This window comes from Emydura macquarii, unplaced genomic scaffold, assembly GCF_026122565.2.
Source record: "Emydura macquarii macquarii isolate MOO-44397 ecotype Brisbane River unplaced genomic scaffold, CSIRO-AGI_Emac_v2 contig_705, whole genome shotgun sequence".
NCBI classification, from domain to species: Eukaryota; Metazoa; Chordata; order Testudines; family Chelidae; genus Emydura; species Emydura macquarii.
In genome coordinates this window covers 2,880,448-2,908,104 of record NW_027130842.1, presented here as the reverse complement: position 1 = coordinate 2,908,104, position 27,657 = coordinate 2,880,448, and the positions used below count along the sequence as shown (strand labels likewise).

Sequence of the window (27,657 nt, the reverse complement as noted above, 5' to 3'; positions counted from 1 at the left end):
GTCTTGCTGCACAACGATATGACTTATTCAGTTTGAGGACCTTTAACTAAACTAAATATTTTTCACGTAGTATTCATTCCTTTTTTCATTTGGCTTGTATTTCAGCATGGCAAGGGATCCCGCTTCTTTCCTTCTCCTCCCCCATTTTCTTAAAAGAAAAATAATAAATTGAGAATGAATTTATCTTCCCTAAAATTCTGAGATTTCATGGTGTGCACACGTGTGCATCACTCAAATGATTCATCTAAGGCATTTCAGCACTCTTGCGGATGAAGTTGAAGAGAAGGGGTTAAGGAGGGGGGGAGAAGATCCAGAAAATGGACAGAGGAAGAAGTTCAAATGTTCCCCTCCAGCCCCAATTCTGGTAAAAATTTCCATGTGACAAGTTTTCAGGCCAGCACTAATTCCTAGTGAAACAAAGCTTATTGACCTTATTTATTTTCTGTTATTAAGTTGGAGGATCCTGAAAATCTAAAATGAGGATCCCCCTCTCCTATTACCCTCCACAACCACAACTGGAGAAAACCTAGTGCCACAGTAGACTTCAGTTGGTTCCAACACCAGCCTCCATCTTGAGGAGTACCAGGGCAAAATGCCTTTAACCACCCAAGAAGTGCAGTGATCACCCTTGAAAATGCACTGTCTGAGATGCATTATTGTGTTTCGGAAATGGCATTTAGACCAAAGAGCAAGACACAGTCAGAGCTGTTCATTTATTGGACAGAATAGTGATGGATATGCCATTACTGATTGAATGAAAAGCTCCATTATATGTCTACAGTTGTAAAGCCATTTTGTAATATATTCACTGAAAGATTAAAAAAATTAAAAAAAACCCTGAAGGATACTTCTGCATATAAAACCCTCTGCTTTTTATTCAAGTTCATTGACTTGAAGTTAATTTATTCAGTGGATTATATATTATATCTGGAAATAAAGAGGGAGATTTAACAGCATTCTGAGTGCATCAGTTTCTTTCATATGACTACTTTAGATAGTCTACACTGCAATTAACAACCCGTGGCTGGCCTGTGCCAGCGGGCTTGGACTAAGGTGTAGATGTTCAGGCTCTGGCCAGAGCTCTGGGACTCTCCCACCAGACCCAGGCCAGCAGCAGGTTTTCAATTGCAATGTAGACATACCCTTTATACCTTTTCTTTGCAATATAAATGTATCCAGTAAAGGCTGCAACTGACAATTTAGGGCCCAATCCAGTATTCACTGAACTCAATAGAAAGACTGGCATAGAGTTCAATAGATGGGGTCCTTCACCATACATAATTCCTCCTGTCCCTGTAAATACTAGAAACAGTCACTGAAATCTTAATTATGCACCCAAGATGTCCGGCAGGAAGGAACAGGGGATTTTGTTTTTGTAACCTGATTTAAGTTACAGCTGGATTCCGCAAACACACGCTTATCTTTATGAACAAGAAGTCCCACTGACATCAATGGAATTACTCATGTGCGTAAAGTTAAATAGGTGTGTTAGTCTTGTGTCTGCAAGACCCGGGCTTAAGTACCATAGACCAGGGCTCGACAAACCCCAGGTGCCAGGTCGCCATGGCTCCTAGAAATTTAATTCTGGCGCCTAGTATTTCTCCTGGGGGAGCCGCCGCCGCACTCTGGCCAGGGCGCCACTGCGTCCATGTGGCAGGGCCGGGAGGGGGGAGCATTGCAGCTGCCACGATCCAGCCAGGGCGCCCCACTGCTGGGCCCATGTTGTGGGAGAAGGGCGGGGAGAAGGGGCGGGGCCGGGAGGGGAGAGTAGCCACTCCTGCCAGGGCGCTACTAGGCCCACGTTGTGGGAGAGGGGAAGGGGCGGGGTCAGGAGGGGAGCGCTGTGGCTGCCGTGTTCTGGCCAGGGCGCCCTGCTGCTGGGCCCACATTGTGTGTGGGGGGGGTAGAGGGGGGGGAGGAGGGAGGCCGGGAGGGGAGAGCGGCTGCTGCACTCCAGTCAGGGTGCCCCGCCGCTGGGCCCATGTTGTCTGGCTCCCTAATTTTTGGGCTGGCTCCTAGCTCCAAAGAAAATTTGTCGAGCCCTGCCATAGACTCAAATTTCTGTCAGAAAAAAGGAAACTTTAAAATCCTGTTCTCTCTCACTTTTCCTCAGTAAGCAAGAGAACAATAGTAATGCTATATTTCTATTTATTTTCAAGTCTGAACTTTCTGACTAACATAATACTATATTATATGATTTTTATTTCACATCTGAATTATATACACAAAATACAAAAAAAAAATGTTCAGACACATACAAGTCAAGTTTGTGAATTAGTTTAACGCTCCTCTAGCAACATTACAAATGTAATTGCTATAAAGATCAGACTAAGATTTGCAAAAGTTTACGTCTGAAGCCACTAAAATAAACTTTCCAGTGAGTGCAACTACCATATGAGCCATCGCAAAGAGAGACTGATTTTATACTACCATACATAATCTCAATATTATGTATAGTATTTCTGAATCAGTGTCTCTTTGGAATTGTTCATACAGCAGCTGCACTAGCTGGAAGGTATTAGTTCAGTGGTTCTCAACCTTTCTAGAATACTGTACTCATTTGTGTTGCTTACCCCAAGTTTCACCTCACTTAAAAACTACTTGTTTACAAAATTAGACATAAATACAAAAGTGTCACAGCACACTACTACTAAAAATTGCTTACTTTCTCATTTTTACCCTATATAATTATAAAATAAATCGACTGGAATATAAATATTGTACTTACATTTCAGTGTATAGAGCAGTATAATAAACAAGTCACTGTCAGTAGATTTTAGTTCGTACTGACTTTGCTAGTGCTTTTCATGTAGCCCGTTATAAAACTAGGCAAATATCTAGATGAGTTGATGTACCCCCTGCAAGACATCTGTGTACCCCCAAGAGTACGTGTACCCCTGGTTGAGGAGCACTGGTTAGCTGATGGTCTCAATTTTGAAATGCCTATCTAGGTCAATTCAACCCGTTGTCCATTTGAGACTGCAGATCAGAGATATTACCAGGAAGGTTGAGTCTTTTGAAAGAGATCTTAAAAATGAGGTCATGACTAGACTGGAGTGAAATTTTTCAGACAGTTTGATGAAAAATGCAGTTTTGGTGGACCACAAACTATTTGCAAATTTGACAGTTTTGGCCATTCACAAAATGGACAGACAAGTAGCTGCGGGTGCAGCTGACTTTATTTCCACTATTCAACCTTTAGTCCAGTGGCTAAGGCACTCTTCCATGATGTGGGAGACCAAGGTTCAAATCCCCACTCTGAAAAAGACCTGCCATGGACTTTTTCGATTAACTGAAAATTTAGAAAAATCTCCGATTCAATTTGACCCATATCAGATTATTTTTTCCTCAAATTTTCAGACCTGCCAATGCAAAAATAATCAGTTATTCATGCAGCTCTAGTCATGACAGCTTTAAATAAATCTGAAAAGCATCCATCACTATTTAAGATTAGAGGTATTCCCAGTTGGCTTTGGCCAAAATTTCACCTATCCCCACAGTACTATTGCTGCTGAAAGTGTTTTGTGCTTGAGGGCTGCATTTCTGTGGTGCTATGCATAGAGTATCGAGAGCCTAATCCTGTAAACAGATGCACACACAGTCCCTGTTGGAAGAGACAGGTGCGTCCAAGGTACGACAGAAGCAGCTCTGCAAACTAGCTGGAAACGTTCTGCAGATCATTGTTTGATTATTATGTGCATTAGAACAAATTGTCTTTTGATAATGAGTTTCTTATTCTACTTCCATTGTCCAAGCTGAGTCCAATGGAAACGGCCAGCATGAATGATGAAAAGTAAATCAGATTTTCAGAAAACATTTAAATTTTTATAGTCTAAACTAGTGTTTCTTAACCTGGGGTTTTAGAGGGGTCGCAAGTGCAGAGCTGGTATTGGGGGTGGCAAGAAAGGCAATTGCCTGGAGCCACAGGGGCGCCATGAAACTAAGTTACATGCCTCAGCCCCGTGGGGGTGGGACTCAGGCTTCAGGGGTACAGTAGTTTGGAAAGGTTAAGAACCACTGGTCTAAACTGTTTGTAAGGAAGGTTGTGTGTGCGTGTGTGTTTTGACTACATCCCTTTAATTGATATAATAGGGAAAGATTTTTTACTTGTTCACCAGTTGGATTTAGGGACTGAAGTGACTGAGACAAGTTTAAGCCAAAATGAAAACACTCTCATACTTCAAGGGGGGCAAAACCATGTCCTTTGAATGGTTTTATCAACGCTCCCACTAAGTCATTCAAGTGGTCAGTGGCAGTCAATTTATATGCTATATTCCCAAATCCCTATTCAAATCACGGTGCAGGCCTTCGTTTGGCTCCAAAGAGACTCAACTCTTTTTTTTATATTAGTCAGCAGGATCTACAAAACTGGTAGGAGCAGAAAAAGTAAAATTGCTGATTTTCTTTCCTGAGGACAGGGCACAGCAATACATAGCAGTATATTATATGGCATATCTTAAGCAGATGCCTCATATTTTAGGTTTTTCAGAGGGCAAATAGTCTACTGCTACCATGGTTTTGGAGGCAGGCTTTTAAAGATATGTCAGAATATACAAGAAAGCATATAGCACATCTTAGCACGCAAGAAAAAAAAATCATGTGAGGGAAGAGGAGTTAGTATGAAAAACTGCCACAGACTCACTGAAGTGAAGCAAGTGCTAGATAACTGCTGATCCCAGCTGAGAAACCCAGAGAAGTGATTTAAGGAGATTCACAACAGAACCTGCAAATCCCACCCATAGTTGTCTTTTCTTCCTTCTTTTTTAAAAATATGATACAACACCATCTGCTGGACAAAGTGAGAAATAATTCAATACAATACTCGACTTGAGCGCCATATTTACCTGAGGCAGAGGCAAAACAGCCTGGGATGTGCGGAGACCATATAGTGCTGTAAATGATGCCTTCGTGGCCTTCAAATGTGCATAATGACCGCCCAACAGCTGGGTCCCACTAAATAAAATGAAAAACAAAATTCTGCAGGTGGAGCGTAGCAATATTTAAATCCAGGTTTTGGATTTTTTTAGTTTAAAAACACTTTCCAAGAAGGTTATTAGAATGTACACTTTTATTCTACTGGGGTTTATATACAATAAGAAGGAAATCACTTATGTATTTACATAGAAACTAAAAAAAATATTTACTTATTTATTTACACAAAGAGACCAGAATTTCTCAATATTATATATATTTATACTTCAATCAAACAATACCTGGGAACCCAACAACTGAAAATTTCAATTATCCTTTGAAATGTGTCTGGTCCCTCTGCTACTTAGATACTTTGAGGCTAATGGACAAATGTGTACATGCACACATATGTACGCTTCTATATTAATTAGAAACAAAAGTTTAAAAAAAAAATCTATCTAAAGACCCCATCTAGCAACCAGTTTAGCTCAAAATCTCCCAGGGACTTCTCTTGGAATTCTATGTCTTGCTGGACTGCAGGATCTTCTCTTTAACACATATCATTAAAAGAATTCATGTGTTTTGAAAGTGTACAGATATGAAGGGCAGTGAAGTAGCCCAAATTTACAATAAAAAAGAAAAGGACAGTATCAGTTTACATTACTCTGGAGGGAATTCTGCACCAAAAAATTAAAAATTCTGCATACAGTATTTTAAAATTCTACACATTTTATTTGTCAGTAAATAAATGTGGAGGCTACAACATGGCATGGGGGAGTACAGGACACTGGCTGCATGGAGGTGGGAGATCACCTTGCAGCCCCACCCCCAGGACACAGACCTCTAGGGCAGGCCCAGCCCTGTGTCCAGAGGGGGAGGAGGAGAAGGGAACAGCAGGTGAAGCAACTCACCAGGGTTAGCAGCCCTCCACCAGGTGTAGACAGGTAGGATCCAAATATGAACGGGCTTAGTGTGGAGGGATCCGGTGTAGGGTGATAGGATTTTGTGTGGAGCAATCTGGGTGCAGGAAGCTCAGTGGGGAGTCCAGTTGTGGGGTGAATCTGGATGCACAGAGGCAATGGGGGAGTCCAGGTGAAGGTGGTTGGGGCTCGGCGTGGAGGTTTGGGGCTCAGTGGGGGGATAGGAGTCTGGGTGCTCGGGGGAGGGTTGGTGGGGTAGGGGTCTGGATACGGGGAATTCATTGGGTGGTCCAGGTGCATAGGCCTGGAGCTCATCAGGGTGGGGTATGAGTGGAGGGGACTCAGCGGGTGATGGTCTGGGTGCAGAGGTGAGGGTCTGGATGCAGGGGAAGGGCTCAGCGGGATGGAGGTTTGGGTGCAGGGGGTCCAGAAGCATAGGGGTTTGGCAGATATGGGAACAGCTCCCCATACAGTAACCCTTCCCCCCATGGCTGAGGAGTGCTGAGGGCAGGAAGTGGGGGAGGGGCGAGTGCGGAGGAGAGGGTGGTTTCGGGGGGGGGAGGGCGGGGGAGCGGAGAAGAGATGTTGACCTGGCCCCAGCTGCTCTGTGAGGGGAAGTGTGCTCCTCCCCAATCCCCAGCCCAGCTGGGACTAGCAGCTGAGCCCAGAACAGGGTAGGAGCCCACTGGCCAGGGTGTCTCCAGCTCCAGGGCTTGGTGGCAGGGGGGTCCAGATGCAGGAGGTCAGGTGAGGCTTGGTGGGGTTGGGGACTTGGGAGGGGGCGCTGGGTATGTGGGAGTCCAGATGCACTGGGGATGGGTGTGATCCGGCAGATCTGTTCACAGCCCCGTCCCCTCGCGGTGATTTACGTCTCCGCTGGCTGCTCCGGGCGCCTGAAAGGATGGGCCCACACTGCTGGGTAGGGGCACATGACCATTCTTGTGGCTTCTCTTTGCTTCTGCATCAGAAAGTCATTTTTCTGCAGAGAAGCAAAGAAATCTGCGAGGGACATGAATTCCCCCAAGAGTATTAAATAAAGACGAAAAGCAAAAGAGACAGAAAACTGCATATGAGGGGACCCTATTTCTGAACACAAATTAAGAACTGCAAGTTCCAAAACAAATCATAGTTTTGACCATCTGTAAAAAGCAGACATACCAGTTTGGCTGTTTGATCCCATGAACCAGACACCACTAGCTGTTCTCCTCTAGTTTGGCTCCAGTCAACACTGTAAACCTATAAATATTATAACAGTTTAGTTTAGAACAGCATACACACCCAATTTTGATACTCTAGCCAGAGTTTCATAAAGTATACCTGGATTCTTAGTTTGTATCACAACAGTTGAAAATGTGCAAATATAACACGTAAAGAGCAGTCATGAAGCCACTTAATGTGGAAATTTAAGTTTTTCTTTATGAGTTCTGCTTTTGGTCATCATAGATACCCAACATCATCATCTCCTCTTAAAAACAGGATTAATGAGGAAATAAGTCTGATATATGTTATTTGTTTTGGAAAGAATCATTAGTCGCTTCTTAGGGTATGTCTACACTGCAGTTAAAAACCCAGGGCTAGTACGGGCCAGCTGATTCAGGTTTGCAGGGCTTGGGATAAGGGACTATTTAATTGCAGGATAGACATTCTGGCTTGGATTCCAGCCGGAGCTCCAGGACCCTGCCACCTCACAGGGTTCTGGAGCCCAAGCCAGAATGTCAACTCTGCAATTAAAAAGCCCCTTAGCCCAAGCCTGAGCCAGTTGGCACAGGCCAGCTGTGAGTTTTCAATTGCTGTGTGGTCAAACCCTTACAGACCTCAAAATCTCTCATTTTTATATATACACCAAGTGGAACAGAACCTCGTTGGAAATGTATTGCTATGTTTAACAGAGAAATTGAAAAGCTGAACTCATAGAATTACACAGAATATTATATCTTTGAAACTCTTCTCTCACATTATATAAGAAAACAACATTAAAAGAAAGTTAAAATTGCAAAGTCAAGCACTCAAAAAAGCTAAGAAATGCTGCAATTAAAGTTAAACATAAATCTTAATTTGCCCGCCTTGTGCATATGTCTTTTAACAGTCTCCTTGCCCAGGCAGTCCCAGTCTTTCCTATCCCTTTGTCCAAGAAAGTCCTGCTCAGCTCCATGCATCCTGCATGGCTTTCCTCTGCCAAGTACAACCCACCTGAAATCAGTGGGTTTGTACTCAGCATAGCTAAGCCATGGCAGTGCTGTACATAGTACTGTGTCTACACTACTATTTATACTCGTGCTAGCTTGAGAAAAACTAGCATGTGTGTACATGAGCTGGGAATCACACCCCTAACCCATAGTGTAGATCAGCAGTTCTCAATCGGGGGTCAGTGAGTCCTGGTGCCCCATGGGGCAGAAGCCCCAAGTCCATGAGCAGAATTGGAGGACGGCATTCCCCCCCCCACTCCAAATTGCAGTGCTTTAACCAGAGCAGGTGCTGCTGCTCTGGCTGACACCATGCAGCGGGCAGCCATGGCGTTCCCTTATCTCCTGATGCTGGTGCCCAGGGCCCCGGCTGCTCCTCAGCTCCCAGATCCCTTTGACTGCTTGTGTAGCCAGTGCAAGCTGCTTGGGTGGACACTGGCAGAGCCCTCGGGGAGCAGTGACCGTGGGGGGAGCCCTGCCCTTGCACACAGCCCCTAGCTACTCCTTTCCCTGCACCCTGAGCTACCCTCCTGCCTGCACCCTGAGTTGTTTTCAAACTTTTTGAGTTGAGCCCCTCTCTTTGAGTTATAATTTTTGGTTGCCGCCACCCACTCCACCAAGTTGGGTGACCTGCTGAGGTGAGTCAGGGGTGGAGGTAGCGCTCCCTCCCTGAGCCCCACCATGCGGAACTGGCCCGAGTCCCACCAGGCCCTGACACCACCGCCCCCACAAACAGAAGTCAAACTATGGTGGGCCCCTTCCCCTGTCTATCATCTCACGGGGCAGAAAGCCCCAAGCTGCGGTGCCCCGCAGGGCTAAAACCCTGAGCCCACCGCAGCCCAGTAGCTGAACACCCCCCACCCAGCAGGGCCCCGGTGTTTTTATAGATGTTGGGGGAGCCTCAGAAAGAAAAAGGTTGAGAATCCCGGGTGTAGATGTAGCCCAAGAGAGCTTATCACCATAATATCTAAGTGTTACACAAATAAATTAGAATTCCATAGTGAAAAATCAAAGTGCGTTTCATGGAATATTCTGTTCTTCTCTTCCAGGTTCTAGGAAGTTCCACTTGGGGATAGAAGTATCTTCAAAACATTTTTTTCCAGTTGTCAAGATGGTGAGTCTTGTAGTTTATTCTAGAAATGGTCTCTTCTCTTCTGGTAGCTTATTCCACATTTGAGACCCCTAGATTGAAAACACTTCTCTTGACTCTTTCATGATCTGTTTTGTTAGCTCCACTGTTCCAGAAAAGCATAGCTATCCTTTTGGGTAATAGATACAGAAGTACCCACAGATATAGTGGGTGGGGTCCCAACCCACTAATGGTTCTGAAGATCAGGAGCAAGAACTTCAATCGACATTAAAAGTGAACCACGAGTCAGTGCAGAGCACATTAGTTAGTTTTGTCTATACTGAGGACATTTAAAAGCTCAATCCATTCAAACCTTTTTTTAATGTTGGGGATTGTTAAGGCCAGTGGTGATGCGCTCATGGAGCTTGGCCTGGTGAGATCACTGTCTCCACACAACCTGGAGAGTCTGCATCGCTTCCATCTTCAGTCTCTCTTAAGCCTTGTCTACACTAGACACATTTAGGATGGCACATTTACTGTGGAACCAAGTAGTTTGTTCCTTCTATCCATTGTAGCACACTTCATGTCTGCACACAAAAGCACTCAGAACAGTTCACAGATATACCATACGCTGTTTGGAGAAGACTATGCTACAGCAGGACTAAATACTATTGTACTCCAAATTATTTCAGCACCAGTGTGGACACAGACTAGCTGGGTGTCATCTTTGTATTACTGCCAGTGGTAACTCCAGTTGTCTCAATCTCTTCATACTTTGGTGTGTACCAGATAATGTATTGCTCCTACCATATCCACATATACTGTAGATGCCTCACGATATGAAACACGATGTGCCCTGAAGATCTTATAATCTAACTACACAAGACAGTCAAACAGTAAATTGATCAAGGATATATGAACAAAGTGGTAAAAAACACAAAACATAGTAAACAAAAAGAAAAAAAAATACCTATCAGCTCCTCCCAACTGTTCCTGTATCCCTATGTTCCCTATGTTTTGTATGGGTCCAAGTCAACCTGCCCCACAATGGCTGATAAAAAGAGCACTCCCTCCAAACATGACCACCCCAGAGGAAAATCTTCCTTCTCACACATAACCATTCACAATTTGAAAAAAGGAAATGTTATAAAATTCTTCAGCATGGCTCCCAAGAGCTTGTCTACACTGGGTGGGAATGTGCATCAAAAGGGTGTGATTTCCAAAGTGCACCAATGCGTTGCACCGTAACCGACTTGTGAGAATCCAACAAAAATTCCCTAGTCCACATTATGGAGTATTTCCTGCACGATGTTAAACACACACTGGGAAATTTTTGTTTGCACCAGAAAGATCTACATGGGCCAATAAACTGGAGCTCTTTAGAAATCATATTCCTCTAGTGCACACCGTCACCCCACATGGACAAGCCCTAAATCTCTGGAAAAGAGAGATGTGCTACCACCAGCCACTGTAGCTGCCTGGCCCTGCTGGGCTCCTGGAGGTTGTGATCTCTGCCACTGATAAATTGAGGAGCTCCGGTACTATGGCCATGTGGGGGGTTCTAAGCAATGGGCAAAGCAATGGTGCGGGGAGAAGATCACCAACACTGGATAATTCTATTTCAACACCAACACCCCAGCTGCCAGTTACAGCTGCCTCAGCAGTTATCGATTGAGCAATGGAGGAAGAATTAAGAATGGAGCAGAAACTCTAACTTTCAGAATTTCCAGACATTGATTTTCAATCTCAATATTCATTTTTGCCTGTGTAGTAATAGTTGATATGTATAAACTAAGACAAAGAGGAAAGTAAAACCTTAATCAAATAGGCAAAAATAAATTTGTACAGAATGAATGTACTGAAAGTATTCCATTGTCTTACATTCCAATGGGGTTTCATCTCAGTTGGAGTAAATTAGTGAATTAATTTAGTTCTATTTATTTATCAGGCACAGTAATTGGCTGAAACGGGAATAAAACTCAATGTCCTCTGATAATAAAGATGTGCCTTTACATTAAAATTGTTTACACTTCTTGAAGTGGGAGGATAATCTTATTTAGAAGACAAAGTTGACCCCTGCCAATCTTACCACTAAAGACACTATAAAGTTCAATGGCAGCATTCATCCGAAGTACCAGAAATGGATTAAGGATAAACAAGGCAGTCAGTCATCTTAAAAAGCATTGTCTGCCAGTGTTTACCAGAAAATATTAATTATACTCCTATTCAGATCTGGTCTCTTTTTGTGCACCACTTATAATAACTGACAATTCTTCCATATCTCAGAGCAAACAGTCAGCCCCTACACGGTCTTTCTAATGTATGGTTGACTGCCTTTAACTCCCTGCGCTCCCTGTTAAACCAAGAAGCTGGCTGAGAAACTGCTTCACAAACAGATGGTACAGCAGAATCAATAATCATCCTAGGGCTAGAATTACAATTATAAAATGGCATGGAGAAGAAGAGAATGACATGCAAGATCTTAGGGGCAGGGATCACATCTTCCCTACATTTTTGTACAACCATCACCAGAATAGAGCCCTACTCCTCTTTGGAAACTATCAAATATAAAATAACCATAACTGAGCGGGCTAACAAAAAATTCATACGTCCAAATTCTTTATCTGCATAGTGTTGGGTTTTTTTTAAATAAACTAAAGCAGCAATAAAATTCAAAGCAGCAAGGTTACACTGGAACACCTACAATTCTCAGGTTGTTGCAGACTTTAGCTTTGTGACTCATTAGGTATCCGAAGCTTGTGTGAATACATAACTGGATCCCTATCTAGTTGTGTGTTATTGCTTACACATCCACCAGCTCATCAAATGAGGATAATGCATTTTACCTAGCTCATCTGACAGTAATTCAGACAACAGAGAAGGACTGAGCTGATGGTAACAAAAACAATGTTTACTTGTGCAGGGGCAGTGGCTAGAGAAGTATAAAGAGGATTCATGGCATGAGTGAAGTCATTGGAAAATAAGCAATTATGTAATATAAAAAACAGATAAATGTAGTCCATGACCTTTTAGAAAAGTTATACACATACTAAAGATTGTGGAGTGAGTTAAGTTCTAAAAAATATAATTAAATTAAAAATTAAAAAGGAAATGCCACAGACCTCAAATGGAATTCAATGCAAGGCAGTATTGCTAACTGTAACTAGTCAATTTCATTACAGAGCCAAAGAAAAAACTTAACAGTAATATAGGTCTTTAGCCCGCAGCACCTGCATAAAGCCATTTTACTCAGGCTTTGCACAAGGAACCATGATTTTGTCCTTATTGTTTAAGAAAACACAATACACTTTCTATTTTTCTTCCAGTTTCTAATTATAGGTTTTCATGAACATGAAGCAGTTGAATGCTGCGATCAATCAAGTCTACCGGCAACTACTGCTTAGTTTGGTTAGCATGTTAGTACTGTATCACTCTTGGTACAAAAGACAATGCCGTATTTTAAAATGAATAATGATTACTCCTCTAAACCATGATATCTTTTCAACTCGATTGATTTAATAAATTGTTGCACTATAAGCTAAGAAAATGGATGAAATCACAGAGCCCACATTTTTGTCTTAATTTGGATTCTACTTATGATTGCTTAGATTTTGAAAGATAAAAACATATACAATACAATGCTATAAAGAGTATTTTTTAAAAAATTAAATCTTCCTTTTTATATTAAACAAATGTCACAAACAAGAACTTGTAGGGTAGGTTACATTCAACAGTCCTCAATAAACCTAAAAAGCAAGAAAATCCCAAATTATGAGACATCTCTCAACCGTACTCTAATGCCCTCTCAGCATGTTTCCACTGACAATGGACAGCTCATCACAAGGAACTTCTTTATGCCTCCAACAGATATGGGAATACAGTACACACACCACATTAATCCCCCTCACATTACTATACAAAACCTTAGTTTATGAGCTCAAACATTTAAATGTGCTCATCAACCAGGAGTATTTGCTAATGGTGCTGAGGCTGTAAAGTTTTTCTCTCTCCCCTGGCCAAAACACATTCCAAACAAATGCAAGTTTGTCTTCCAAGACTGTATTTGGAGATGTTTTAGACCTCCAACAGAATTTGTAAAATTCTCTTTTGAAAGAGGGAATGCTGGCTTTGGTGTTTCTAATGTCTGACCTTACTACACTGGCAATTTGGATTTCTCCTCCTGTGGTTTCATAATCAATCACATGAATCAAAAGTCTGAGGGGAAAATAAACTTCCTAGTTCTGCAACCAATCATTTTAGATTCCCCTCTGGCTTCAGCCTACGTCTCAAAAGATTCTCAAATGATATATCTGTGGGTGATCAACTCCCCTTTACCTGTAGAAGGCAAGTTATGTCAAAGTATCAAGAACTCCCTGGAAGACTCCACAGTTATGACCCACCTAATTCTCAGACTCGGTTCATTTCTTCCTATCCCTCTTCCATACCCCCATGGAGTTTACTTCTTACTTCATGTTCCTTTTGCCACCTCTTGCTGCCCTCTATCCCCCAGAACAGCTCCCTCTTCTTGTGTTCCCTTGACCACACCCCTCCAAAATCAGTCTTCAAACCACTTCACGTGGTTTTCTGTCACTAACCTAAAGAGCAGCACTACCTGTTCCTTCTCTCATCAGAAAGAATAACCTATTTTATTGGTCATAACCCAGAAGGATAATGGAACCAGTTCAGTTTCAGATGGTTCTTATAGAGAAGACTATGTAGCTGACAAACTACTGTGACAACAACCTGGTGGAAAGTTATAATCTTTTGGCCTCAAGTACCGATATGGTGGCCCTTGAAAGCCATCCTCATCTTCACAGTGATGAATTATATGGCAACATGGAATTGGCTGGATTCCTTAACTGTTGCTTTCCATACTTTTAAATATAACACATTTAAAAGGGATAAAATGTGTGTAAAGTTAGATTTTTTTTTTATCCACTGGACTCAACAGAAACAGGCTTTCAACCATAACTCTTTTTACAAAGCCCTGTTTGTACATTTTCTCTGTGACTGTGATGGATACATCAAAGCTTCAGTAATGATTTCAGCATTCCAGCATATATTAACTCATACCAATTTCACTTGGTCCTGTTTCATAATGTGTCATGTTTCTGTACTACTGCTATCCCAGATCCCACAGAAGGCTGTAGCAAACAAAGACGAGCTCTGTGAGGAGCCTACTGAGACCTTGTCTAACATGTATCATGGACATTTTTTGGACTTGCATATCCATTTTAGGAAGATATTGCACTTGAACATCTCCATGACACTTACCCCGGCCTATGAATAAAGGTTACTAGGCAATATTAACAAAGCAACATTCACAAATCTTTTTTTTTTTTTTTTTAAAGACAGCTCAAGAGCTAAATGTGAGAATTTGGCATGCGCAACAAAATATTCCATTATCTACCAGCCAAAAATATAAGCTACAGGAAATTAAGGAATGGTGACTCTTACTTCACAAGTCTGCAAAGTTGGAAAAAGTCCTATTCAAGGACTACACCACGGACAGACAGTTTGACGCCTTATGGGAATTGATTAGCTCTACTCCTGAGAATGTGGACACAAAGACATTCAGGTATACAACCTCTTAACTGTGGTTATACCACAGATCCCTATGCCCTTCAACCATAACCCACCCCAAATTTGTCAACTTTCAAAAAATTAAAACAAAAATCCTGAAGGATGTTGTAAGAGTAGTTATGGAAAAGGAGGAGGAAGGGAGGGGCAAATAAGACAGACCTATGAGGACAACACTGACACTTTAATTCTCCATTTTGTGAATAGATACCACACACTAAAGTCATATATAGATAGGTTCTTATTTCCACATTTCTCATCATCATATTTCATACAGAATTTTACCTCCAGTGATGATATCTGCAGATAGTCCACTACAAAGACACTATTCAAAGCCCAAGTGGCTTGGCTAATTAAGGATACTTATTTTAAGTGCTCCTCCACCAAAACTCTGCCCATATGATGTGGGCTGCCTTGCATGAACTATTACTAGTAACACTCTTGCAATTATAGACTAACTTTATGTCAAATTATTCTACTCATTTCCACATCTGATAGCTGAATCTCATAATGTACCACTTTAATCTATATTGAGGTGTTAGTATGTGATACTAGTTAAGTTTCATACCAGAAAGAGACAAACATATCTAAAGTTCATATCCTGGTTCATGGAGGATAGGTCCATCAATGGCTATTAGCTAAGATGTTGAGGGATGCAACCCCACACTCTGGGTGTCCCTAAACCTCTAACTGCCAGATGCTGGGACTGGACAACAAGGGACAGGGATGGATCACTTGATAATTGACCTGTTCTGTTAATTCCTTCTGAAGCATCTGGCACACCGTCAGAAGACAGGATCATTAGTCTGAAGCAGTATGGTCGTTCTTATGTAAAACTACATCCCTAATCAGTAAACAGTTGAAATTTCTTTGGGTTTAGTGTCCCCAACTAATTCACTTTCACCATACACCTACCCATGCTACACACATCCAGCCTCAATCACACTCATATGCACAACCATAACACCACCCTCAGATTTGTTAAGGTTAAAAATATATAGGTAGTATATACTTAATTTTGATGTTACAGTTGTTCATTTTAATGAGTAACTGGACATGTGTATGGTTGGTGACTGTATGCTCAAAGTGACAGGGAGTTCATTGTCAAGCTAGGAATCTGAGTGCATTTCAATGGTAAGGCACATGAATGGCGGTTGCTGTGGATGTTAATGTTGCTTAACTGGTGATTTTCTCAATTTTTAGGAATTGTGCTGAAAGGTAACACACTTAGGGTATGTCTATACTGATGGCGGCAAAGTCGCCATCGTCAGATCGACCTATCTTGATCGATGGAGCGGTCAGTGAAAACCCGCTCAGTCAATCCTGAAGTCGATGATAGTAAACCACGCCCTCAAGTGGTATAGCACTGCGTCGACGGGAACATGGCTACCGTCGGCGCAGTACAGTGAAGACGCCGCGCAGAAGTGAAGCACAGCAGTTGATGGGAGTTATGCAAGCTACTATGCATAGCTTGCGTAACTCCTGTCAACTGCCACTGAATCGCCAGGTAAGTGTAGACCAGGGCTAAGTCAATGACTTTTTTGTATGGAGATGGACATACGTCAACGCTCTGGACTTCCCAGAAGCAAGTCAGCATAGTTCCATGCTTTAATCCATGGTACTTCCATTCAAATCATTATTTAAAAATATTCCTCTTGCAGCTTTTTCAGCCTGACCCTGCCATTGCAATAAATACTGCTGTGTTATCCAGGAAGTCATTCCAGGCTGATAGTTCAAAACAGTTACTGCCTTGTCTCCTGCTCTGACTCTCTCTTCTGTACTTCAGAGAATAGTGGACATACTCTATCTCGCTTAAAATGTACATCAGCAGCAAATGTACACTAATACTTCCAGGATGGAACAACACATTAGCTCTTCTTTCCATGAAATGACATGCAACATTGCTACTGGCTGTTGAATACTGTCCGCCATTCATGTCAGTCCCATCTTAAACTTTATCTGCAAACTGATCAACAGCAATCAGTACCAGATGTTTCTTTCATCTTCATCTGAAGTGGCATATGGTACAATTGTGAAATAATCTGCCCATAGTGGAAAGTTTCTTCCTAATCCTGGCCTCTAGTGACTAGTTTATGCTCTTTACACTGTGTAAGAAAATTATAATGATCAATACTATTCTTGGCAGAAGACAGCTGCAATGAAATTGGCTGTATAGTCCCTGAAAGACAGTTTTTAAGAAGTCACTAGTCAGCAACAATACTTCAAATCAATGCCCTTTTTTGAACACCATATTGCTTCAGGTCTGCAAGAAAATAATTGCTCATCTTTATGAGAGAGCTGACAGGCAATCGTTCATTTTACAAGGCTGAAGTTCCTATGAAAGGGGTGAACCACACAACCTAATGATTTCTGCACCTCAGAAAGATTTTACCATTTAAACAGTGGGCCTGAAATCTTGTTTACTTGTGCTTGGCGTATTAATTTAGATGGAATATATGGGCCCACAGAGCTAAGGGAGTTAACATAACTCAGTCCAACATTAAACTGTTTTAAACAAGGTTTGGAGTTTCATATGCAGAGACCTCAGCCTGCTTAATCCCATGGCAAACATCATTAAAAATCCCTTTAACCTTTTATCAGAAATACAGAAAAGAAGGAAAAACAGTTAAAGCATTTGAAATGAGAAGTATTAAGTAAGGCTTTCATTTTAACAACATCCCATGTACCCTTTCCTTTAGCTGGAGAGTTTTTCAAAGGAATACACCCCTTGATTGACAGGCTTTTAGATGGTATCAAAAATGGTAATAACTGTTTTGGGGAAAAAGAGAAGTTATTTGAGATGGCTGGAGCTGTTAAAGTCTAATCCCGTTTCATAAGATGACAAAAGACACACACACAAAAGGGGAGACAAAACAAGAATAGTAAGGATAGAAAATGCAGCCTCTGTCTCTGATGTTTTCACTTGCAACCTCACTACCGGAAAAACACAGGCACACCACATGGTTTTATCAGCCACTTCAAGACCTGGCAAACTTGAACAAGCGTTGGGCTGTTTAGGGGATTGCTTTTAGCTGCCTCTTTCTGGTCACAGGCTTAGGATAGTGTTGCAAAATATGCTGCCTTGGCTGGCTGAGTCAGTCTGATATTAGAGAGAAGTAAAAAAGCACAGAGATAGGAAAGAGAAGAAATAAGGTAGGGAAGGAACGAAGACACTGGGGAGAAGACAACACAAAGTCTCACATCCAAAGTAGTGTTTCGGGTTCAGCTGGAGCTGGGAGAGGTGACAATGTCATCTGGGTCCCTCTTTTAGCCCCGTCTGGTCAGGACATCTTTCAGGATGAGAATAAAGGTTCAGGATCCCAGGAAACAGAGGGGTTGGCTGCCATGATGGTGAAGCTCACTCCTTCTCCATCTCTCATCTTTCAGTTAGCCAGCATTGCAGTCTGTTAGCTTTTCCCTCCAAAGTCCCTTTTATAGGCACCCAAAAGGGAGAGAGAGTGAAATAGCCTATCCCTTCATTATTTTGTCCATCAACCAGGCCTAATTTCCAACACAGCAATTTTGGTTCACTGATTTCCAGTTCCACACTTCTCTTGTTTACCAGGCATGATCTTAACACAGTCCTTGAGAGTTATATCAGCAGGCCTTTTGTTAGACTGAATTAGTCCACTGTGTCCTGCTTTTGCACCTTTTCCCATCAACATTTGTTATAGGTTATTATGACAAACTTTCAGTCACTTTCCACAAATGAGCTTACAATTAGGGTAAATTTGTAGGCCCAGTTAACATAATAGGATCCATTGTGGGCCACCTCTTTTGAGGAAGGTGCCTTAGAAAGATTTTTAATCATCCGCCTCTCCCACCCAAAGCATATTATATAACTTTGTACAAGTCCCCTTTAGCAGTCAGCATTCCTTTCTGCAGGATGGGTTCTCAATTTTACATGACTTTTCCTTCCCATGAGCCTCTACTTTAGGGTGTCAACATGCCAAAAATATACAGATTACATTAATTCCACCTATTCCCCATTTTGAGAACCAAGTAATTAAAAAAGAGTAAGTATCAGCCAAAAAATGCAATGAGGTAAAACACTGTTGAAGGAGGTATTTCAGTTTTAATGGTTTATAAAAACAACACGAATAATTTATATTTATTTTCAGTGTTAAGTAGAAAGGCAGAACGTGTCCAACTCTTACTCTTTTTAAGTTGATGAAACCTCCTCCGTCTTTATAACCTTGAGGTGTATGTAAACAAGCACACACACATTCAGGGTAAGCTTATTATATTTAGGGCCCTACAAAATTCATGGTCCATTTTTGTAAATTTCATAGCCATAGCATTTTTAAAATCTTGAATTTCACGGTTTCAGATATTTAAATCTTAAATTGCAAGTGGTGTAACAAAGCATGAATATGTATTTTATAATGGCAAAATATAAACATGTAAAGCACTTAAGATTCAGCGTTTCTCAAACTGGGGAAGCCGACCCAAAAGGGGATTGCAATGCTATGGTAGCAGGGGTTGGGTATTGCCACTCGTACTTCTGTGCTGCCTTCAGAGCTGGGTGGCCAGAGAACGGCGGCTGCTGGCTGGTCGCTCAGCTCTGAAGGCAGCGTAAAAGTAAGGATGGTAATACCACAACCTCCCATACAATAGCTTTTGGGTCGGGACCCCCAGTTTGAGAAACACTATGCACTTTTGTATGCTTTTATCCTATAGTCTAGTGTAAAAGCACACCAGAGACCAGATTTCACTGTCCGTGGTGCATTTTTCACAGCCGTAAATTTGATAGGGCTCTAATAATATTACATAGGCTTAGGATTCCATTTTATGCTTAAAGCGTATAAATATCTACTCTGAGACTAGGGCATTACAGGTATTTGAAGTCTCTTGCCCTTTCCCATGCTGATTATGAAGAGAGTCCTGAGGATCTGCACTTTCTGCACTACAATTTCTCATTTTACACCCTTCATGGTACCACTGCTGCAGAAACCATCCTTCTGGCTTAGACTTGGCCTGTTCAATGCCACTCCTTATGCAGTCAGAGGGATTTGACTGAGTGACTACCCCAACCTAACCTCTGAAGAATCAAGAATAAAGTCTCTGAAGTGTTTCTAAAAATATATTCATTGTATGTGACCAAATGTCATCTACTGTAGACACATTATGCACTTTATCTCATGTTCAACAGACTTTTGAAGCTGTAAGCTCATGTTATAGCCCTAAGCAAAGAAATAACACTTTCCAATAGTGATTCTGCAAGTGAGCCCTTTAATAATCCAAGCAATAAAAATGTAGCCCAGTAAAATTTTTAAGTTTGCCTCTTTTACCTCCTGAGTGTGCTCTTTATAGACTTGCAGTGGACCTGTGGGTTTAGCAGTGTCCCAGATCTGCAGAGATCCATCCCCACTAGAAGTGACCAGCACGTGTTCATTGTTCTCACTCCACGTCACATCAAACAGGCCATCATTCCAGTCAAAACTAAACCAGGGCAATCAAGATATTGATCCGTGAGAAGTGACTGCATAGCAGGTTGGATTAGTTATAGTCAAAGATTAATCAACATGTTCTTTAAGTTACCACATTCTGAACATACTAACTTTTTGTATGTCTGACTTTCTAAAGAATCTTTTTAGATGAAATTCTGATGGTACCTTGAAATTAAAAAAAAAAATTATGTTAGAAGAGGTTAGCACAAGAGAGCCAAGGAATATCACCTTTCATATAGAGACTGAGGTCTGATATCCATCCTAAGTTCCTTGGGCAAATAGGAGTGGTAGCACCAACTTGGATATATCACAGAGCCATTATCATCACTAATAGAGATACCAAAATATCCAAGTCAATCTCTACTTCTGTCACACTAAAGAAGGGTGTGTCACTCACTGATCTATAATGACCACTGTGGTTGACAGAGAAACATCACTAAGTGACTAGTGGTCTTATCCATAAGGATGCTTGGTCATAATGCAGAGCCTCCAGGGTGGGAGGGGTAAACATGGAGCAGTCCTCCAGGGCTGTAACAAAGAAACATAGGACCTCCCTACCACAAACAATAAGGGGGATAGAAAGTACTTTCAAGACATTGAAATTAATATTACTGATTCAGTAATATTTATTACTATAATACTATTCCCATTAGTAGCAGTACAATATCTAACTGCTTTAAGTAGCCTGCTACCTAATTACCAACTGAAAAATATCTGCTGATATCCAAGAGTAAGGTAATGTATTATATTTCTCTCTAAACCCTCATCTCAGATAAGTCCAAATGATCAGCTTTATATTTCAAGTTGTATCAACACTCCTCTTGCAAACAGGTCGCTACAAGTTTTTAGGTGGGGCATTGGGTGAGCTGTGAGAGGCAGTAGCCCAAAAAGAACTACCAGAGGCATCACCATTCCCCAGAAAAATCAATAAGGAAATACCTACAAAGTTTAGTTTCCACAGGCTCCTGCTTCATTCATTCATTCAAACCTATTCAGTGAAGAGTGTTGGATCCAGGAAGCAATGCAAGGGAGCAAGAATCAACATGCAACAGCAAGCTAGGGCAGAGACATGGCTTTTAACTTGTACCACTCTGCTGCCCCTAAATGGCTGAGTTAAGGATGATGTCAACTTTTAACTTTAAAAATACTGTTTAATATTATAAGCCAGACAATGTAACCAGCTATTTGCACCCAAGTATGGAGGTGTATATTCAATATATCATACTGCCATTATTTATCAATAATAGAGATATCAAAATATCCAAGTCTGTCTCTTTCACTAAAGGTTTTATAATAAATACTTCTTATTAAAAAGATAAAGTTGTTACCTCCTGAAAAGACTAATCCCAGTTTCATTTTGTTCCAGCACTGCCAGAGTTCCACAACCTGAAAATAACAAAACAATGCATCAGAGCCAATTCTTTTAATTCACTGGAAACGATGATGCACTGTGACGGTTTATACCACAGTGCAAATGTGGAAAGCACCTGAATCTGCTAGAGGGACCTGGGCAATTAGCTGTGTTTATAAATAGCTTATTTGACTATATTTATGTCCTTCTGCTACTTTATTCTGTCAGTTTTCTATACTTCTGACAGCAAAATGGGAAAAAGGGACAACGCACTGGAAATAAAGCACTTTTTATATTTTCTTTTGAACACCCTGATGTTGAAAATCCACCAGTATGGGTTTATATAGATCCGTTTAGAATATACTAGGGATAGTACTACAGAAAAAATGTGGTAAGAATGAACCTTATTAATGGTGAAATGAGAAGTGTAGGGAATTTGATTGTAAGGAAACAGACTGCAGATAAAACACTCCTATATGACGGGTTCTGTCAAAGTTAAAAAAAAAAAAAAAAAGAAGTATTACATTTCTATTGGAATATTATTAAACATGCTGTTTTTACAAGAAAGTTGTACAACAGGGCTTCAACAGAGCTCCCCCTGGGTTTTAGGATCTGCTTATAAGTCAGTTGCTAAAATTACTAAAAAATTTTCTTCCATTTTATTTTGTATATTCAACTACTATTTAAGTCTAGTCAGACTCAAGACTTCCAGACTCACTCTTGCCTTTGTATAGTCAGTTTTCTTCTGAGAGACGATCTTTCCCACAGCGAGAGAGAGATAATTTTTTTTTTTTTTTTTTTTAAATATAGGACAATCTGGTTGGGCAGGAGACTCAGAAAAATTGGCAGGGAGTCTGAGCAGATGTAGAATCTGAAACTGACTCATTAAAAGTAGCAAGTGGCAATATAAATGGCTTTTGTATGAAACAGAAGCAAAAAATGAGGAAACCAGTAAATGTTTTGGGATATCTTGACAAAATGTAAGCAACTTATGAATCCAACAACATATTTGGATCGAACCAAAACTTCAAATGCTGCTCTGATAAGACACGAAAATACACGAGCTATTTTACTTTAATAATGATTACAATAAGACCACTTGACCCTCACTCTGCATATCATTTTTCCCTTTATTATGATAATTATATGTATTATAAACAATAAAATAAAGATAGGCTAAACACTATTACAAATGCGCTGTATCCATAAATTGAAAAAAATTAGTGGCTTACATTAAGAAGGAAAACTTGAATAAAAAGTCTGGGGGATGAAGGTATTGCACTTACAGGCCAAAAAAGCATTTTGAATCCTATGCACGGCACACTGTGAGGGATAAGACGTTATGGGTAGGATCTAAAAAGGTACTTAAACACCTAAGTTTCAGGTTTAGGCACCTAAATCCCGCTTTTGGTTCCACTGAAATGCACAAAACTCCTACCAAGCCCTATGTTTTCAAGATAAAAATTTCCCCATGTGCTTAAGCTTCTGCCTGAGTTTGTGCACTGCTGCCTCACTCTAAACGCATGGACACTTGTCCCCTACCTAGGCCCCACGGTGAATTACAAACCAGGGGAAGACACACCTTTGGCCTCCTACATCATGTATAGGGCCTGATCCAGCAGGTGGTCTCTGACCATGCCTACAAGATTGGAGCCCATTCAAAATCTGGCTGGAGAAGGTGGTGATGTTGTGCTCACTTTATAACTTTTAGCTCAGTGGATGTGAGACACGCAGGTTAAATCCTCTCCTCTCTGAGAAAGAGAGAGAAAATATTTGAACAGGGATCTTCCACCACTCAGAAGAGTGTTTTTAATCACTATGCGATATTCTGATAGGACATTGTATGAATAATTTCATATACATAAGTACACGTACTGAACTCAGTTGAGCTACTTGTACAAGTCAGGTCACTCACATGCAAAAGTATCTGCTGGCATTAAAGTCTGGAAAGCCCAAAATGTACTTTGTTTAGTGATTAAATGAATTCCGAACTGTTCATCCATCTTAAGAATTGTATTGTTACTGTTTACAAGCAGAAGGGTCTACAAATGTCTATGTCTAATATATACAAAAAAAAAAGTACTTTGTAGAGTGTTTCTATACAATATGTATGGTTTTTTCTGTACAGCATATACAGAAAAACATGTCAATGAAAAACGGCTTGTTTTTTCATTAATGTGACCTATAACATCAATGTCTCCTGTTGAAGCTGTTCCATTATTTATCCATAGTGTAAGAGTGATTTGGATCAGTGGGACTGGACTCTGGGTCTCCTACCTCCCTGGTGGGTGCCTTAATCACCAGGCTAAGGAGTCATTCACACTCTCTCTTCCTGTAGCTCAATGACTATACAATGATTTATCCACATTGGAACAGCTTCAATAGGAGAGAATGAGGGAGCCCCACATTAGAATTTCCCACAGCTCAGTGATCAAACACTATTTTGAATGGAACAAGGCAGACACCTAACTCATTCCACAAGGGGTGCCTAAGATGCTTGACTCCACATGGTGGGTTCCTGTTTGTGGATCACAAATCTGACGAAGTGGGTTACAGCCCACGAAAGCTTATGCCTGCAGATATTAAATTTGTTAGTCTTTAAGGTGCTACAGGATTCTCACTATTCTTAAGTGTGTGTCTCTCCCCATTCATTCCAGAGGGAGCCTAGGTACCTGGATCACAGTGTTGTTCTTATGCCTAAGGCCGATCATGGATCCCACCTCTATACACACAAAATGATTACCTAAGAACTGTTGTTTAATCAGCTAGGGCCAAATTTTCAAAGCAGGTACACACAAATAAGTACTTAAACATCTAAATGCCTAGTTAGCTACATAATGCCCGATTTGCATGTACAAATGCATTAACTGCAGACACCTGAATGTGCAAGCAGGCTTCTATGACCTTTTTTGACATCAAATCACCTATAAAAAAAGGATACAAGGCTGACATCAACTGCCTCCCCTCTGCTACTTAATAAGTTTATCATATACATTATTTTCTATTCAAAAGCAGTTCCTCTGATTTGCTGAACACTCATACTTTATTTTAAATATGTATTTTTCCAAGTTTTGTGCATGTACTTGGAAGCATTAATTGGCCATCTATTTCCACCCAGCAACTCAGTGTTTATAGTTTTTTCCAATAGTCCATGTTATTATGCTTGGTTAAATGGAAAAGATCTGATTTTCTTTTCTCTTAAACAGACCATTTCTCTCCCAAAAGAGAAATTTAATTCCAGCAAGGAAACTTAAAAAGAAAGAGTTAAAGATCAGAAAGGACCACCAGATCACTTAGTCTGACCTCCTGACCACATATATAAAACATAACAACTAAAATTAGACCAAAGAATTACAGCCCACATGAGACTAAATTAATAAAAAGATGGTCTTCCCTTCACAGCTATGCCATAGTTACATCTCAGTAGCGTCAGCTAATAAGTCTTATTTTTTCCTGAAAGTAATATAGGCCCAGCTCTGCTATTTCCATGTAAGTGAAATGGCAAAACATCAGACTTCAAGATGAGTAGGACTGGGCCAATCAGTCCCAATTCTATGAAGGAATACATGCATAACTGGGACTACTTATGTGTTGGGTAGTTATGTGACTAACATATGCGTAACCTTAAGTATTTGCTGGATTGGGACTCTAGTCTGACTTACTAACTATAAATACATTCCTTCTTTATCTCGTGGAGGTTATGGGCCAGGTTAATGGAAACAAGCAGTATTTTATTTTTAATTATATTTTAACAGTGTCACTTCCTTTTATGGATTTGCTGTACAAAAACACTACATGTTTTAAAACATTATTTACAAAGTACACATTTATTTTATATATATATTAGACATTGCAAGTTATCATCTGTCAGACCTTCTGCCTGTAAACAATAACAAAAAATTATTAAGGCAGATGAAGTATTCAGAACATAATTTAACCAATAAGCAAATCAAAGTTTAGAAAGCCCGGAAAGTAGGACTAGCAGATACTTTTGCATGTGAATGACAGGACTTGTACAAGTAGCCCAAGTTCAATAGGTGTACTTATGTACATAAAATTACTCATACAAGCATTGATTGGGATTAAAATGAAAATATAATTTTCCTTAACATCCTTCCAAAAAATCCTAAATTGGCTTTTAAATACCCATTTGCTTTCAATAGCCTAAGGTTTTATTAGAATAAAGATGTTTGTTTGCAATACATAAATTTAAAGTTGACAGTACCCCTTTGACTTCAATTAGAAAACCCCCAAATGAGTAGCAGACTACATTTTTAATATTTATTTACAAAATATGTGTAGTCTATGGAACCATAGGATTTTGCTTCATCTAAAAATAGCAAAACAGAAAAATAAGATGGAACAGAGTGAGAACATGCGGTAAATCTTCAGCTCAGTACCTTACTGATCAAAAGGTCCCAGACCTAGTGCATATTTCATATGCTAGGTATGGTAGCATGAGCAGTTTCTCTCTTCCCCCTCTACCCCTTCCTCTCCTCGCTCAGAAAAGAGATTCCAGAGGGGTAGAGGTGTTAGTCTGTATACAGCAAACACAACAAGAGATCTGTGGCACTTCAAAGACTAACAAATTTAATAGAGAAAAGAGAGAAAACCAAAGCAAACTAACTGATCTACCAAGTCAGTAGCTGCGCTCCACATCCAGCAGCATCAACGCAGCATCTGGAACCAGCACCGGAGGGAAGGTGGGGAAGAAACTGTAAGATTCAAAGCAGCCAAAGCAAGGGGCGGAGAAAAAAAACAAAAACAAAAACAAAAAAAACAACACCACTGTACAGCAGCACGGGGCCCAAGAAAGACTACAAACGCCTGTGCACCGGTTTCAACTTGCTGCATGGAAGGCAGCGGGGTGCCAAGCAATTCTGCAGAGCTACGCGTCTTGCAAAGCGCAGCGCTGGCCCACCCACGTTACATATACCGCGCAGAGCAGCGGGCAAACTTTTTCGGAGAGACGGAAGAGGGTGAGTTACGCGAAGCACGGGGGCTGGCTGCTGGGGGGAGGAGGAAGAAGAAGAGGCAAAGACGCGTATTCCTTCTTAGATCCCGAAACCCCCCAGGGCTCGGGCGGGACTGACAGTTCCCGAGCCAGCTCGGGCCCCTCGGGGCTGCACAGCGAGTGTCCCTGGGTGCGGGCTCCCCGGGGGAGCAGGCGGTGCCAGGGCCGGTCGGCTCCTGTCTCCGTTTCCTCCCGGAGGAAGGGAGCTCGGACCGCAGCAGCCCCGCCCTGCTGCCAATGAGCGCGGCCGGGGGGAGGCAGAGGGCCCCCGGGGGGGGGAGGGGTAGAAGAGGAGCCCCGCCCCCACCCCAGGGAGGGTAACACGAATGGGGGATTGGGGGGGTTAGGCGGCCCCTCCCTCACCGGCGATCCCGTAGTACTGCGCGGCGGCGCAGGCCAGGCGCCCGGGCAGGTAGGGCGAGAACTCCGCCGCGTAGCCGTGTCGCCCCGGCAGCCGGAAGGCCTGGGAGCGCCGCGCCCCCCCGACGGCCGCGCTCATGGCCGCTCGCGACCAGTCCCGCCCTCCCGCGCTAGCTCCGACGCCGCCGCCGCGCGCGCGCGCACACACACACAGACGCGCGTGCCGCGTGGGTGGGAGCCGGCGGCTCCGGAAGCGGCCGGCCGGCCGACAGGGCGGGGCTGAGGGATCGGCGCCGCCGCCGCCATCTTTGGTGCGGGCAAGCCGCTGCGCAGCGCCCGAGTCCATCAAATTCTAGGGCGCGGGGTTGTCAGGGGCGACAGGCTCTAGGCTCTAGGCAGGGCCGAGCGCGCCCGGCTCGCTCTGGGCTTGTGACCTGCGCTGGGCCTGGCGTCCCCTCCTGTCACTCCACACCTCGCCCCCAGCAGGGCACAATTGCCGTGGTGACCCAAACTCAGCCCCCCTCCAACCATCTGTAACTGGGGTGAAGTGTGTGTGTGTGTGTGGTGGGAGGGTGTCCCATGCTTCTCTGGAGGGGCCTGCCCCAGAGCCCTGATGGGGACTTGTGCCTATGGCCCCTGCCTTCTGCTGACCTTGCCTTATCTTCTTTCCGCTGTTTTGTCCTCCGCACCATCATCCTCTACCTGCACCCACAACAGCCTCCAGCCTGATGTACAACCCGCTCCCTTCCCCACCCGCCTTCACCGCAAGTCTGAGGCCTGTGAACGAAGCACACAGCTCCTCGACGCTCACCCCTTCCA

The 27,657-nt window shown here is 42.1% G+C and overlaps 1 protein-coding gene across 2 annotated transcripts in view; it reads right to left on the bottom strand.

The window, feature by feature from the left end:
* Positions 1-27,209, bottom strand: part of PEX7 (peroxisomal biogenesis factor 7) — an 80,858-nt gene extending 53,649 nt beyond the window's left edge. For both annotated transcript variants that reach the window (XR_010918654.1, XM_067542297.1), the window contains exons 1-5: positions 26,842-27,209; positions 21,442-21,499; positions 19,955-20,105; positions 6,990-7,067; positions 4,845-4,953 (exon numbers count right to left, since the gene is read on the bottom strand). Coding sequence is in view for 1 of the 2 variants with exons in the window: in XM_067542297.1 (XP_067398398.1) it covers positions 4,845-4,953; positions 6,990-7,067; positions 19,955-20,105; positions 21,442-21,499; positions 26,842-27,184 (739 nt within the window). In the remaining variant the exon portion in view is untranslated. The remainder of the gene's footprint in view (positions 1-4,844; positions 4,954-6,989; positions 7,068-19,954; positions 20,106-21,441; positions 21,500-26,841) is intronic.
* Between the last annotated feature and the right edge of the window lie 448 nt (positions 27,210-27,657).